Below are 14,148 nucleotides of genomic sequence, written 5' to 3'. Positions count from 1 at the left end.
CCTTTAAGAAGCAAATAGATAAGTAATAATATAATACCATAAATAACCAATACAAATATAACACATATCAGCCATATGATTCTTTTTCCTATGTGATTCTTTTATCAATGTAATAAAAATGTATAAAAAGCTGTAGGGCTTAAGTAATTTGTATACAATACAAATCACTTTAAATTAAATTTTTGCTAAGGAAATGTAAACTTTTTGAGGATACAATGCATTGGAAGATGGAGATGAATTTATATATATTTAAAATTTTTTTTCTCAGTTTAGTAACCTGAACGAATGAAAATAACTGGATTTTCTTCCATTGTTTACCATCCTCCAAATGCATCTAAATGATAACAATTATCTTTTTTAAAAAGGTTTCCAAGGTCCTTATCCTGGGATCTGGGGGTCTGTCTATTGGCCAAGCAGGAGAATTTGATTATTCAGGATCTCAAGCTGTAAAAGCCATGAAGGTAAGAGAATAAATACTGTGCTTCATCAATACTAGTTTATGTTCTCAAATGAGTCTGATTAGTGCTTCCTTATACAAAATTTATGACAACACAACTGTTGCAAAATAATCTATAATTGTTTTCTTAGTTCCTCCTTTTATATTTAAGATAATTAGAGCCTAAAAACAATAATAAGTTATACATTTCCTGTTGGATCCTTTATATATAGGAAATAAATTGTTAATTTTAATGGGAACTAAATTTTTTTTCCTGAGGCAATTGGGATTAAGTGATTTGCCCCAGGGTCACAGCTAGGAAGTGTTAAGTGTCTGAGGACAAATTTGAACTCAGGTCCTCCTGACTTCAAGGCTGGTATTCTATCCATTGCACCACCTAGCTGCCCCTCCATTATTCTTTAACTTGTCTCATATCATAAGCTTCTTAAATTGAAGAACTTCAGAAGAAGGATTTTTCATAGAGATTGAATGGTTTCACTATATTATTTATGTTATTCCATCATGCTCTCTACATCTTTCAAGATGTATCAATGGAGAAAGTGGTCTGAAGATAGAATTTTCCTTAAGGAATTTGGGCCCCATGGGAAGACCCAATTTATTTCATGCTAAATTTGTATCTGACTGATCAAGGCAAAAAATAGCCATACATATAGCTTCTGTTTGCTATTCACAATGAATATGTACTCTCCTTAAGAAAAATTCTATTTTCACTAAAGATTCAGCTTTTTATTTTTCTTGATTTGGCCTTTTATTTCCTTGCCTTTTTCTGGGTAGGATAAAGGTAGAGAAGATGTATAGACACCTGAAAGCTGATAAAAAGCAGTTTTACTGCATTTCTCAGACAAGTCCTGGGGTTAAGCTTTCATAATAGAGGGTAGGTTACTGCCCTACTTTAAGTCAAGTTGATATTTAAATCATTAGCTGACATATTCTGACTCTTAACTCTTTAGAAGGGTGTACTCTTTGCCATAAAAATAAAGAAGCCAAGCCATTGGATTTCTATGTTTTACAGGTTCAAGGGTCTTATGAAGAACCTTTGAGCAGCTTCCTGTTCTGTCCCATTTCCCTTTCCACTTTGCCTAGCTGATTCTAGAAATTGCATGGGTTGGCTATGTGATAGTGATAGCAATTATACTCATTCATATGAACTTGTTGCCATTTATGTCTGATTACCATGCAGCTCAATAATTATTATGCATGTCATTAATAGAGAAAAGATCATACAGAGCAAGCACTCCCTCTGGGTGGACTGATTAGCACCAAGATCAGAACTAGCAAGGGGAGCAAAGATTGCAAAGGAAGTCTAAGTTAATTGGTCACTTTAAAAAAAGTTTACTATGTAGCAAAATTTTAATACTTTTTTTCATAAATTCTGTGGAAACAAGAGAAGAAAAAGAAAATTTCACAGAACTAAGAGAATATCTCCCATCACTTGAAGATCCAGTTGTATAGTTTTGTTTCCAAATAATTGTGGGGGTGTAAGTTATCTTTCTTGTAATTTTTATCTGATTACAGCACCAACTTCTGATCTATACAACTGTGTATATTTAATCTTTATAGCTTGTCAGCCACATATTGTAATAAGCTCATAATTAAACATATCAAAGGGAATATAAATTTCACTTTTGCCTTGGTGATAGTTGGATAGTTCTTATGTATGAATGTATAGGTATACATACATATATATATATACACATTGTATATACACACATACACATCTACAAATGTATACATAGCCACATATATCCATATGTATATATGGAGATATATGAATCTCATTTTTAACATTAGTTGAGGAAATCTTTTCTTTCTCCCACTGACTGCCCCATCAGAATTGCTGCAGTACTCAGAAAAATGACCTAAAACTAGGGTTCCATTTTGAAGCTATTATATCTTTACTCTCCAAGAGATTGCTCTTGGATAATCTGATTCCTGTCTACCCATTATAGAAATATACCATACTCCTTGAGGATACAGAGGCAAAGTAGATTCTTCTTGCTTTGGAGGCAGGCACTCAACTTGACAAGACAATTAAGTTACTTCCTTAGGCTTTTACTGAGAGCAGTCATATGTAATCTTTAATCTTTCTATTCTGAAATGAATTTTGAAAGTTTTCCCTTGACTTTGAAGAACTATATTTTTCAAGAGGATGACTTGGAGACCAAGATAGTGCTATTTTATTGTCAAGTGATCAACTGAATTCTGACTGACCCATGGAGACCCTTTATCTTCTTTCTATTCTTTTCCTTAGTGCCTTCAATACTTAAAAAAAATTGGACAATATTGTATATCCAACCTCAATCCAATGTTTAGCTGACTTGTCCTTGGAATTCTTATTTACTTTGCTGGTCCTGATCTTTTAACATTCAAGTCATTTCAAGGCAATGTGATCTGGTCCCTTGCATTCTGTTGATGTAAAGAAGTTCACAGAAAATAAGTTCCACTTATAGGAAAGTTGAGTAGGCTAGGGGAGGTAGAATAAAGTAAGTTAATAGGCATCATATATGGTATGCCATCGATCTTTAAATTTTTTTAAATAGAGATTTTTGTAATCTGACATCTTTTAAATACCCTTCATGATTGAATTGGTCTTTTCAAAGTTTTTTCCAATTCACATAAAAGCCGCTAAATGATATAATAGATAGAGCACTGGTTTGGAGGCTGAAAGTTATTGTTATTGTTTAGTCCTTCAGTTGTGTCCAACTCTTTGTTATCCTGTGGACCACAACATGCCAGTAATGTCCACAGGGTTTTCTTGACAAAGAAGTGTTTTGCCATTTTCTTTTTCAGTGGATTAAGGCAAACAGAAGTTAAGTGGCTTGCTTTGGTTTACATATCTTGTAGGTGTTTGAGATCAAATTTGTGTTCAGAATTTAGAATTTACCTCAATTTCCTCATTCCTCAAAATAAGGGTAATAATAGCACTATCTTGCAGAATTGTTGCGAAGATCAAATGAAATAATAATTGTAAAGCACTTAGCACAGTGTTTGGCACATATTAAATGCTATATAAATGTTAGTTATTGAAATTATTATTCACAGTTTTATATTAATTTTCTGTATTATGTTTTGAAATATAATTACCTCTTCTAGTAGTTAAATAGTTAAGAATAAAGTTAGCAAACTCAGGAAGCTAATGAACTATATTTTTCTCTTTTACAATGGAAACCTGAGTATGATATTGTAATATTCAGTGGCTTCAGAATGAGTTAATATTCTTATAGTGTATTTCAGGCAGTTAATATTTTTCTGTATGAAGTTTTATATCTTAATTGAAGAATTATAAGCCATCTTCACCTTATTATCTTGGGTGATGACATTCTAGTCAGCAAATTCAACAATCAAGTATCAAAAGCCTACTGTGGTCAGAGCCTTTTGCTAAACTGAGTCATACATAAAATTTAGCTAAGACCTAATCTTGCCTTCATGATGTTTGCATGTCTAAAAGCAGAACTTATACATAAATAGCTATAGTACTGAATAACATACGGTACAAATAGGTACCAGCAAAATTTTATATATATATATAATTTTTCCCCAGTGCATGATGATTTTGCACCCCACCATCATGTACTGGGCAGAATATTTAAAAAATGGAAGTAGCATGTGAGCTGGACTTTCAAGGATTAATATACATTCTCTAGACAGTTGGGTATGGAATTAGGAACTATCTTTGGTCTTTGTGTCCTTAAAGACTAGCACAATTTTCAGCATATAATAAGCACTTCGTGCTTGTCCACTGACTGAAGATGTGGACTATGAGGCAGTCATTGTGTGCAGTGGAATGAATCTTGAGCTTGGTGTCAGGGGACAATGCATTCCAATTCTGACTTTACTACTTACTAACTTTTTATGGTGGGGAAGTTAGGTTTGTTTGCTTGGGCCTTAATTTTTATATCTATAAAATGTGCAGTTTAATGATATTACCTCTAAATTTCATTATAATTCTAAATCTACAACTATATGTAGTCCTTCCTTTCAACACATTATATATATTTTTAAATTTTGATGAAAAAAATCAGAATTTAGATACAGTGGGCGAGAGAAAGAGAATCACAATGCTTGTTTTGCTAAGTGTTCCCTCTATTCTGGCATAGAACGATGTTGTACTTCATTGCCTATGTGAAGGATTGTCTTGAGGGGTCTTTCCAGATGTTAGGAATGAGACAGTGAATATGGATATCTTCATGTATGTATGTACTTTTAAACCATATGGTCATTCTCTTCCTGGATAATGTGTACAGACAGTTGTATAATGTTCTTTCTTATAGCACTACTAGCAGGGATGAAAGCCTAGGGAAAAAATGATCAACTAGAAATAGATTCCTAGTGCCTCAGGCAAAAAGAGAGCACATCAGCTTTTATTTAAAATACATACATTGTTGTTTTGTTTACCAAAGAGTGGAAAGGCAAGTAGCCTAGCTGTTGGGCTTAACTCCATTTTCTACCTCATTCTGTTTTGTCTTGGAGTTTGGCAATTTTGGAGTTGAAATATGAAAGAAAGGAACAATACTCAGAGTTGTAATTTAACTTTTTAAAAATTTTTCAGGAGGAAAATGTGAAAACTGTCTTGATGAATCCCAACATTGCTTCTGTCCAGACCAATGAAGTGGGCTTAAAGCAAGCTGATGCTGTCTACTTTCTTCCTATCACTCCCCAATTTGTTACAGAGGTTATAAAAGCTGAAAGACCAGATGGGTTGATTCTGGGTATGGGTGGCCAGACAGCTCTCAACTGTGGTAAGTTCTTTGTAGCTATTATTATTTGAGCCAATAGGAATTTGCCTCCTACATCAATGTATATTTTTTAGAGGTTGAACTGTACTTTATTTTTTATGATACCTTCTGTATAAGAAATTTTAAAAAAAGATTTTTAATGGATATAACTGTTATTGGGTCCATTTCATAAAGAAATCGAGAGAATGTGGGAAGTTTGGTATTTCCTATTGAATGACTGGAGACTTCTCTAGGGAAGGCAAGTGGATTTCTAGTTGTTCCTTTTTCTTTATTTCAAGCCCCACTGCTCCTTTCTTTGTATAAAGAAAAAAAGTACTTTACTTGCTCTTATTTTTGTTCTCACAATTACTCCTGGGAACTTTAGGAGAGGAATAAGAAATAATCTAAGTATAAGACTAGATTTTCTATTCTTTGGGTAACCCCTATTGCTTCAACAATAAACATTGACTTAGTCACAGAGATCATTCAGTTCAGCTCATTTCATTTTAAAGTTGCAGAAACTGAAGCTAGGAGAAGCCTAGTGGCTTGCTCAGGACTTACCGGTAGTAAATGAACACCCCATTTTACTTGAATCCATTCCAAATCAGTTCAATATCCAGTTATTAAGTATATATTATATTCAAGATAATATGCCCTAGGATATAAAGGCAAAACCAAAATATCATTGCTCTCAAGAAGATTATATTCTATTATGGGGACCTAAAATAGACCCAGATAAATAAATGCAATCTAGATCTACCACTTTAAATCCCATGCTTAAATAATTTATAATGTAAAAATTCTTTAGGATTTGAAATTATTTGATCCATTATATTTATATCCCCAAGGCCTAGAACAGCACCTGACATGTAGTAGGGACCTAATAAATACTTGTTGATTTATCTCCAAGCCTAAATTATGTAGCAAAGCATATGTAATAGATTAGTGGAAAACTATAACCCAAACTTATTGACTGTCTTTAAGCAATATAGACACTTATCTAGAATCACTTAAGGGATGAGTAGGTGGTAGTGATAAAAGTAGTAGGGAGGGAAATGAGGCATTTTGCTTTGAAATGATGAGAATGAGCTATTAGAAATCTCAAGGTCTTATAAAAGCCTATGATGTTTTGATTACAGATTTTCTTCTATTCACACTGTGCTAATGCATGGTCATTTATTGATTATAACCATAGCACAGAATAAAATTATCTAATTATGTAGTGGCAAATGTAGTAACTATTAAAGTACATATGCAAATTAAGTATTGTAACCATCAATTACAGAAAAGTGGAGGAGTTTGATTTTGGGGAGGAGATAAACTTATGTACCTTTGCTAAATAATTTATAAACTGTAACTAAAACTTGAGGGCATACATTTTATTTTATAGAATTTTTCTAGAGGGTAAATAGTTGTTCTGAAGTTCTTTATAGGCCCTCCCTAAACAACACTTTACATACATTCTGGTACTTCCAGCCAAAAAAAAATCAGAAAAAAGTCTTTTTACTATTAGCAAATTGCAAAAGGAACTGATTTTCAATGGAGAGGCACCTTTTTTTCTTTTTTTTTTCTAATAATCCTCCCTGCATGAAAAAATAATAAGTTCATGAATGAAGCCAAAGAGGCAATGAGAAAGAAGAGTTCTAATATTTGACTCTTTAGGAAGAATTTATTTTTAGATCTCACAATGTTCTTATCACTTGAATGCTTAAAATGTTCCTGTTGTGAGCAACAGTATTATTATTCCCACTTAAATATGTCTATTTGTATAGAAGATAGCAATAGTTGTCACAAATTTTGTTAGTCTACTTAAACAGTGTTGTTTTCTTTAGGATATCATACCAGAGGCTATTATGGCTTCTTGAGGATAAGTTTTAGATAAAAAAAAATCATATAGCTGATTTGCTAAAGGAGAGGTCAGAAACCAATCTGAAATGATGCAAACAGTACTTTGTATTTGATCCTTCTGCAGGAGTGGAACTGTTCAAAAGAGGGGTGCTGAAAGAATATGGTGTAAAAGTCCTGGGAACTTCAGTTGAATCTATCATGGCTACTGAGGACAGACAAATCTTCTCAGACAAATTGAATGAGATTAATGAAAAGATTGCTCCCAGTTTTGCAGTTGAAACGGTGAGTATTTATTTTGGGGACATATGGGAATATTACTTATGATGCACATTAATCATGGTTAAACTCATGTGTATATGTACAATGCATACATGTATACATATATATGTGCATACATTTATATAGACTATGTAATATGTACATCTAATCTCCAAGAAATTCATATCTTTTCATCAGCCTTCATGTAAGAATCACTGGGGACAGGGATTATCTTCATTTTACAGATGAAGAAACAAGGGCAAAGATTTAGTAACAGATTACAAGTCACTCGGTAGGTCAATGATACAAGTGTCATTAGAACTCAAGCTCCTTGGGCTGAAAATCAGTCTTGCTAGGTGACAGGTAGCAATCATTCATTTGTGCTGTATGTGTGAATGCACAGCAGATTTCACAAGGTCAGTGACATTTAAATGATTATATTGGAATAAAACTGATCTTGAAAATAGGTCATCATATGCAATTAAGCAAGCTTCATTTTGTGAGTTACACATGGATAAGATTGTTTAAATGAACATTATATTTTTATGCACCATCTTTACTCAGTGTTAAATATTGTTTGCTGTAAACTTGTCTGATAGCTTCTAATTTCTTAATCCCACTTGATCTCTGAGTCCAATCAAATTATCAAGGAGATAGTTTTTGATTCAACTTCTTTCACATAGATGTAGGCAGTCTCCCAAAGTCAAGTTGAGCCCCAATAGAATTTTACATTCCTAAAATTAAATGATAGCATGTATATTTAGGGGTGAAAATTTTCAATGATTATTTCTAGAGTAGTATGTTGAATATTTCAGGAAGCTGCTGTCATCCATTCTTTATTTAAAAAATAGTGTTAACTATGTCTCATCTCCTCAAAATGAAAATTAGGCAGGTAGAGGTTATGATTACATACCCACTTGTATATAATTATGCACAATGACTGAAAAGCATGGCTACCAAAATTAACCATGTTTCATTGTAGTGTGTGTGTGTGTGTGTGTGTGTGTGTGTGTGTGTGTGTGTAAGAGAGAGAGAGAGAGAGAGAGAGAGAGAGAGAGAGAGAGAGAGAGAGAGAGAGAGAGAGAGAGAGCAAAAGGTAGTAGATTCAGTTCTGAACTTAAAATAAGGAAGATTTGAATTCAAATCCAGCTTTAAGTCTGAATGTGATTTCTTAACCTCTTTTCTCATATAAAAATGGGAATAATAAGGAGTTTTATGAATCAAATAAGGTAGTATATATAAGATGCTTTTTAAAGTTTTAAAGTTATGTTAATAATTACTATTATTATCTCTTACTTATATAAATGGATATATAAGTGGAAAACATCGTGATGTTATTAGTGTGGGTACTTCCTCCAATTGAGCAGTTCATAGCAGTCCCATACCTTGTATTTTGTGACTCTGTAAACCTTCAATAGAGGATATACTCAAGGAAATTTTCCTTTGTTTCTTTTGATATCTTGAAACCAGTGAAACATTTGGATTGCCAGCTGTTAGAAATCATAAAAAAGTCTTTCAGGAGTATTTCTTGTAGTATAAAGGACCTTTGTTTAAGGAAAATGACAAAGAATTTAAAACTGAATAAATATTTCTTGTTTGTCAAGGCATTTTTAATCAGTCTTATCTAGAAATAGTTGTTTTCAGAAGGTAGAAAAATATTTTTTCTTAGAAGATTGGCAAAAAAGTTCTTCAAGTTTGAGTCCTTTTAAAATTATAAAAAGGAATGGGAATAATTGAATCATATTCGATTTTAACTTTACCTCTACCCTTCCTCCCTCCAGATTTTATTCATGTTACCTAAACAAACTCTTAGAGTCGTCTTCTCTGTGAAAGTTGGTCAACTTTTAAAACTCCTCTTCCTCATTTTCAGATTGAAGATGCTTTAAAGGCAGCAGACAAGATTGGATACCCAGTAATGATACGGTCTGCCTATGCCCTTGGTGGATTAGGATCAGGTATCTGTCCCAACAAGGAAAGCCTATTGGATCTTGGCACAAAGGTATGCAAGTCTAAAGGTGAACCTGCTAGCAGTTATATATAATATCATTTAGAGATCATTCTGCCTCCAGCACAAATAAACATAGCTGTGAATATATACACTTTTTTACTTTTTGTTAATTATTGTGTTCTATGTCAATATTTGTTATATATTCTGTTAACTTCAGTAGTATGAACTTATGATTAATTTCTATCTTCTTTTACTTCTAAATTTTATCCCAAAACAGTAATAAGATTGGTTACAAGTTAAGGTGTAGTTTTCTTTCCTTCTGGAAATAAAGGGATGGTTTTGACTATAATCAGTAAATTAAATAAATTCCTTATTAATGAACATCTATTCCCCAGATACATGATGTTTGTTTTAGATATTATTGTCTGTTTACCCCTAGAAAAGGAAAATGGTGATAGTTGTTTGTCAATAGCTTTTGATTGATTTGTGCTGGTGTTCTTTATTAAGAATTCTTACTAACTTCAGAGTTGTAGCCTAGCACTAAAAGAACTAACAACTGGATAAATCTGGAAAGGCCTTGTTGGAGATGATACTTGAATTGCTCCTAAAAGGGATAACTAAAAGCTTCAAGAATTAGGGGTGAGGAGGAACAAACATTCCAGTCATAAGGAAGAGATGGAGAAAAAGCATAGAGGGGAGAAAGTGTTGCTTTTAGAAAACAACAAATAGACTAATTTTGATGGAACATCATATATAAGGGGAATAATGTGTAATTATCCTGGAAGGATAGGCTGGAACAAGTTTGTAAAGGTCTTCAAATCCCAAACATAGGATTTAATATTTTACCTCCTACATTGCCTCTTCAAGGCAATGGGGAGCTTTATGAGTAGGCAAATGACAAAATCAGACCTACTATTTATGTTTGGTTTCTGTGTGAAGCATGGAGAGGAAAGAGAGGAGGTGGGTAAATTTGTTAGGACAGTCCAAGTGAGAACTGACTGAGGCCCCAACTAGGGGATTAATGCTATGAATGGAGAGAAGAGGAAAGAGGAAACATAATTTTCTACAGCTTTATAAAATAGATGTTTTTATCGTGATTGGAGGTAGAAGTAACAAGATTTGGATTAGGGATGATTAGAGTAAAAAGTCGAGGATGAATTTAAGATTGAAAACCTGGGTGACTACTTTAATAATGGTAGCAGAGAAGTACAGATTTTCATCTGTTCAATTCTCCAAAGTATTGTGGTTACGTGTGTATCCAACCTTATTCCTCTTTATTAGTAAATATTCTTTACTAATTACTAATAAGGATGAAAAAATTCACACAGTTAAACCTGATTATATTGTGATTCAGATATGAGGTTCAGGCAGAGCCTAAAATATGCATAAACTTTTTAGAAACAGAAGTTAATGAGCTTATTGGTTCACTATCATACACAAAAGTGAGAGGATAAAAAGGAAGCTCATAAGATCCATTTCTTTGTCAAAACTCATCCCTTTAGCACTTTATTGAATGCATTTTCCTTTGTGTCTGTGTGTAGGGACAGAATCTTAGGAAAATTAAAATGAATACTAATGAGTGGTGAGCAGGATGAAGGTTAGCTGCCTGAACAAAAATAACGGTAGTTGAGTAAGGATACAGCTTGGGAACTAGCATAATTGAGCAGGACTATATGGTTCTCTTACACTCTGATTCCTGCCATAAAATTGCATCAGATGGTTGTTTTAGGGCTATGCTGTCTTAGTAAAGAGCTCAAACACAAGTCATCCAAGAGCTTCATCATTACTGCCTTTTGGGGTAGTGGATAAGCCAGATGATTGCTTCTAAATTATCCATCATATTTCTGGGGAACAGATGCTAAGTAAGTTTGTATGTGTTCAAATAATCAAACACAGTGACAGACTTATACATCAACTCAGATTTTATTTTTAAAATAGTGAGAAAAAGGAAACATTCTAAGATAAATGTTTCATATTTATTTTTTTGAGATTCTGAGATTGTGGGTTTCAATCAAAGAATTTCTTATGGATCTAGAGTTAGGGCTTTCTACAAATGCCAAATGATATTAATTAACATGATTATTACTAATAATGCATGTTTGTTAGCAATTAAAATTCATTGAACAAGCATTTTTAAGCATCCAATGTACTAAGTATTGGAGACACAATGACTAAAAAAAAGTGTTGCCTCCAAAGGTAGGAACTTATAGTCTATTGGGGGTGAAAAAGAAAGCATGTACACATAAATATAAATTAAAATATGTACAAAATAAGTTCAATATAAATTCTAATGGAGGCCAAAGGAGAGCAACTGAGGACATTGTAGCATTTGAACTGAGCCTTGAAGGAAGAAAGGGATTCTGTGAAACAAGGGTAAGAAGGGGGAACATTCTAGACATGTGGCTCAGTTTATATGCAGACACAGAAAAAGAAGATGGAGTTTTTTGATGTTGATCGATATGCAGTTCAGTTTGGCTGATAGAGTGTATAAAGGAGACTACTACACATTAATCCTGAAAGATAGGAAAGAGTCTGTTGCAAAAGGGCTTTTAAATGCTGAAAGGAAGAGTGTATTTTTATATTGATTATAGGCAACTCTACAAATATATTTAAAATCATGGGTTGGACCATTAGGTTCTATATGAATTCAATAACTACAGTGTGCAGATATGTTAACGGAAAATATAGGTATTCTGGTCTTTGGAGGCATTTAATTTCTGAAAAGACAACACAAAAAGAGATAGTTTTGATCCATTTTTTGTAAATTTAAGTCAATCCAAAAGAAAATAGGACTGCCTTTAATTAAGATAAAACATATATAGAACTACATAAAATCATGTTTCCTCCTTCCTCTTCATCTTTCCTTTTTTGCTCTTCCTATCCAAATTTTACTTATACTTTAAAATCAAGTCTTGAAAGTCTTGATGCCCTGAAAATCTTTTACTACTTTCAATTTAAAGTTATTCAATTAAGAAGCATGAATTAAACCAGTCACTTTGCTAAAGACTGTGAATACAAGTAAAAGGAAAAATATGGTCCCTATCCTCAGGAAAGCCTTATTTTAAGAAGGACAATATGCAAATCTTTATTTAAATACTAGATCTATATAGTGTAAATGGAAGGTAATCTCAGAGGCAAAAAATAAATTGGGATAAGGACAAGGTCTGAAGGTGACATTTGAGATGTCTTGAAGTCAGCCATAGAAGTCGAGAGAAGGAGATATACAGAGAGAGCATTTCAAGTATAGGAGATGGTTAGTGAAAAGCAAAGCTATCAGGAGATGGAAGGTAAGTATTTGAGGGATTAGTCGTATGTTCTGTTTGGATTCCAATTGACTCTGAATGTAAATAGCAGTCATTTCTGCTTTGGCCAGAAACCTGAGGATCTTCCCTTCCCAGATTTATTTAGATTATTATTTTTATTTTGATTAAGTGAAAGAGGAAATTTTTTGTGTGTGTGTCAATTGTTACCTACCCTTAATCAGTGGATAGCTGTGGCCTCAAACTGAGACCAGTTGAAGACCTTAGCTTAAAAAGTCCAAGGTTTCTCATTTCATCCAGGTCCATCTCCCATTGTCCTGATCTATATCTGGCCACTGGACTAGATGGATTTGGAGGAGAAGGTGAGAAAGGTGACTTTGCACAGCCATCCCTGACTGAAATCCAACTCACTTGTGGGTTATCTCATCATCTCCCTGATGTCTTGATCCTCTTCGAGAAAGAAGGACAAACAACAGCAACAGTCCAACATAACTAGATAGTGTATAAGGAGGGGAATTATAAGAATATTGGAAAGATAGAAGAGGACCAAGTTTTGTAGGGCTTCAGATGCTTAAAATGGTAACTTTCTTCCTAACTCCCCTTAGCATGTGTAATTTATTTGACAGTTAATCATGGATTTACTTGGGACAACTCATCTACTATTGTCTTAAATTGCTACTTAGAGCTTTAATTGTTATTTAAACTTTCACTGTAAATTCTTTGAAACCTGGGGATCATGTTATTCATATTTGCATAAAGAGTCTAGTATAATGCTCTACACTCAATAGGTGCTTAATAAATATTTGTTGAGATAATTTGATTTTTAATTTGTGGAGATAATTTGATTATTTGATAATTTGATGATATAATTTTGATTCTCAACTGAGCTTCTTTACTTTTTCCAATAAATGGATGAGCTACTTTGAGACTTGACTGAAACCTAATAGGCAACTAGAACTCTTTCATTACAAAGCATTTTTTTTGATGTTGGCTTTCTTTTCATTACAAGTGTTTGCCATTGAAATAAAGAGGTTTTAAATCAACCTAACTTAAGAAGAAAAACAAATCAGCAGTAGAACATGGGCAAATGAAATCAGTTAGTTTTTGTGCTTCTGTTAACTTGAAAAATATAAGTGCAGATAAATATTGAAAAATACATCTGGAAACTTGTTTCCCCTTTAAAAGACTGATGTGGTCAATAGCTGTTAGCTAATGATCTTGGTGGTAGTATCACACAATTAACTCAATCAACCAATATATATTAAGTGCTTACTCTAGGCCAGGCTGTTTGCAAAAGTGCAAAATAAATGGAAAAGTACAGAAACAGTTCAGGGGGAAATATCCAGCTTGATGCTTCTCTGGGTTGAATGATTCCAAGGATTTGCAGAAATAAATAGCATTGCCATTGAGGCTTTCATTTCCCTTTTTTGATTCCTAATTAAATACATGTTTTAAGTAGAACCTAGACCACATGACCTTCAAGGTCCATTTCACCTTGAAAATCCTATCATTTTCTGTCAGAGACCAAGAAAAATGGACATTTTGATATGTTTTGTATTTGCAGAAGCTAAGTGTCCTGACACATTTTTGGTTTAATCTCTTGCTGACTGTGATTATATAGTAAACTTTAAATAATTATAACAATTATTCTAATTTATATGC

General features: G+C 33.2%; 1 protein-coding gene across 2 annotated transcripts in view; it reads left to right on the top strand.

Moving 5' to 3' along the window:
* The window catches only part of CPS1 (carbamoyl-phosphate synthase 1), a 165,003-nt gene that overhangs the window by 69,167 nt on the left and 81,688 nt on the right, over nt 1-14,148 (top strand). For both annotated transcript variants that reach the window (XM_074298800.1, XM_074298801.1), the window contains exons 14-17: nt 366-461; nt 5,007-5,196; nt 7,145-7,302; nt 9,149-9,277. In XM_074298800.1, the coding sequence (XP_074154901.1) occupies nt 366-461; nt 5,007-5,196; nt 7,145-7,302; nt 9,149-9,277 (573 nt within the window). The remainder of the gene's footprint in view (nt 1-365; nt 462-5,006; nt 5,197-7,144; nt 7,303-9,148; nt 9,278-14,148) is intronic.

This window comes from Sminthopsis crassicaudata, chromosome 3 (assembly GCF_048593235.1).
Source record: "Sminthopsis crassicaudata isolate SCR6 chromosome 3, ASM4859323v1, whole genome shotgun sequence".
Taxonomy (NCBI): domain Eukaryota; kingdom Metazoa; phylum Chordata; class Mammalia; order Dasyuromorphia; family Dasyuridae; genus Sminthopsis; species Sminthopsis crassicaudata.
Note: the sequence above shows the minus strand (reverse complement) of the source record. Positions and strands in the feature narration are given on the sequence as shown.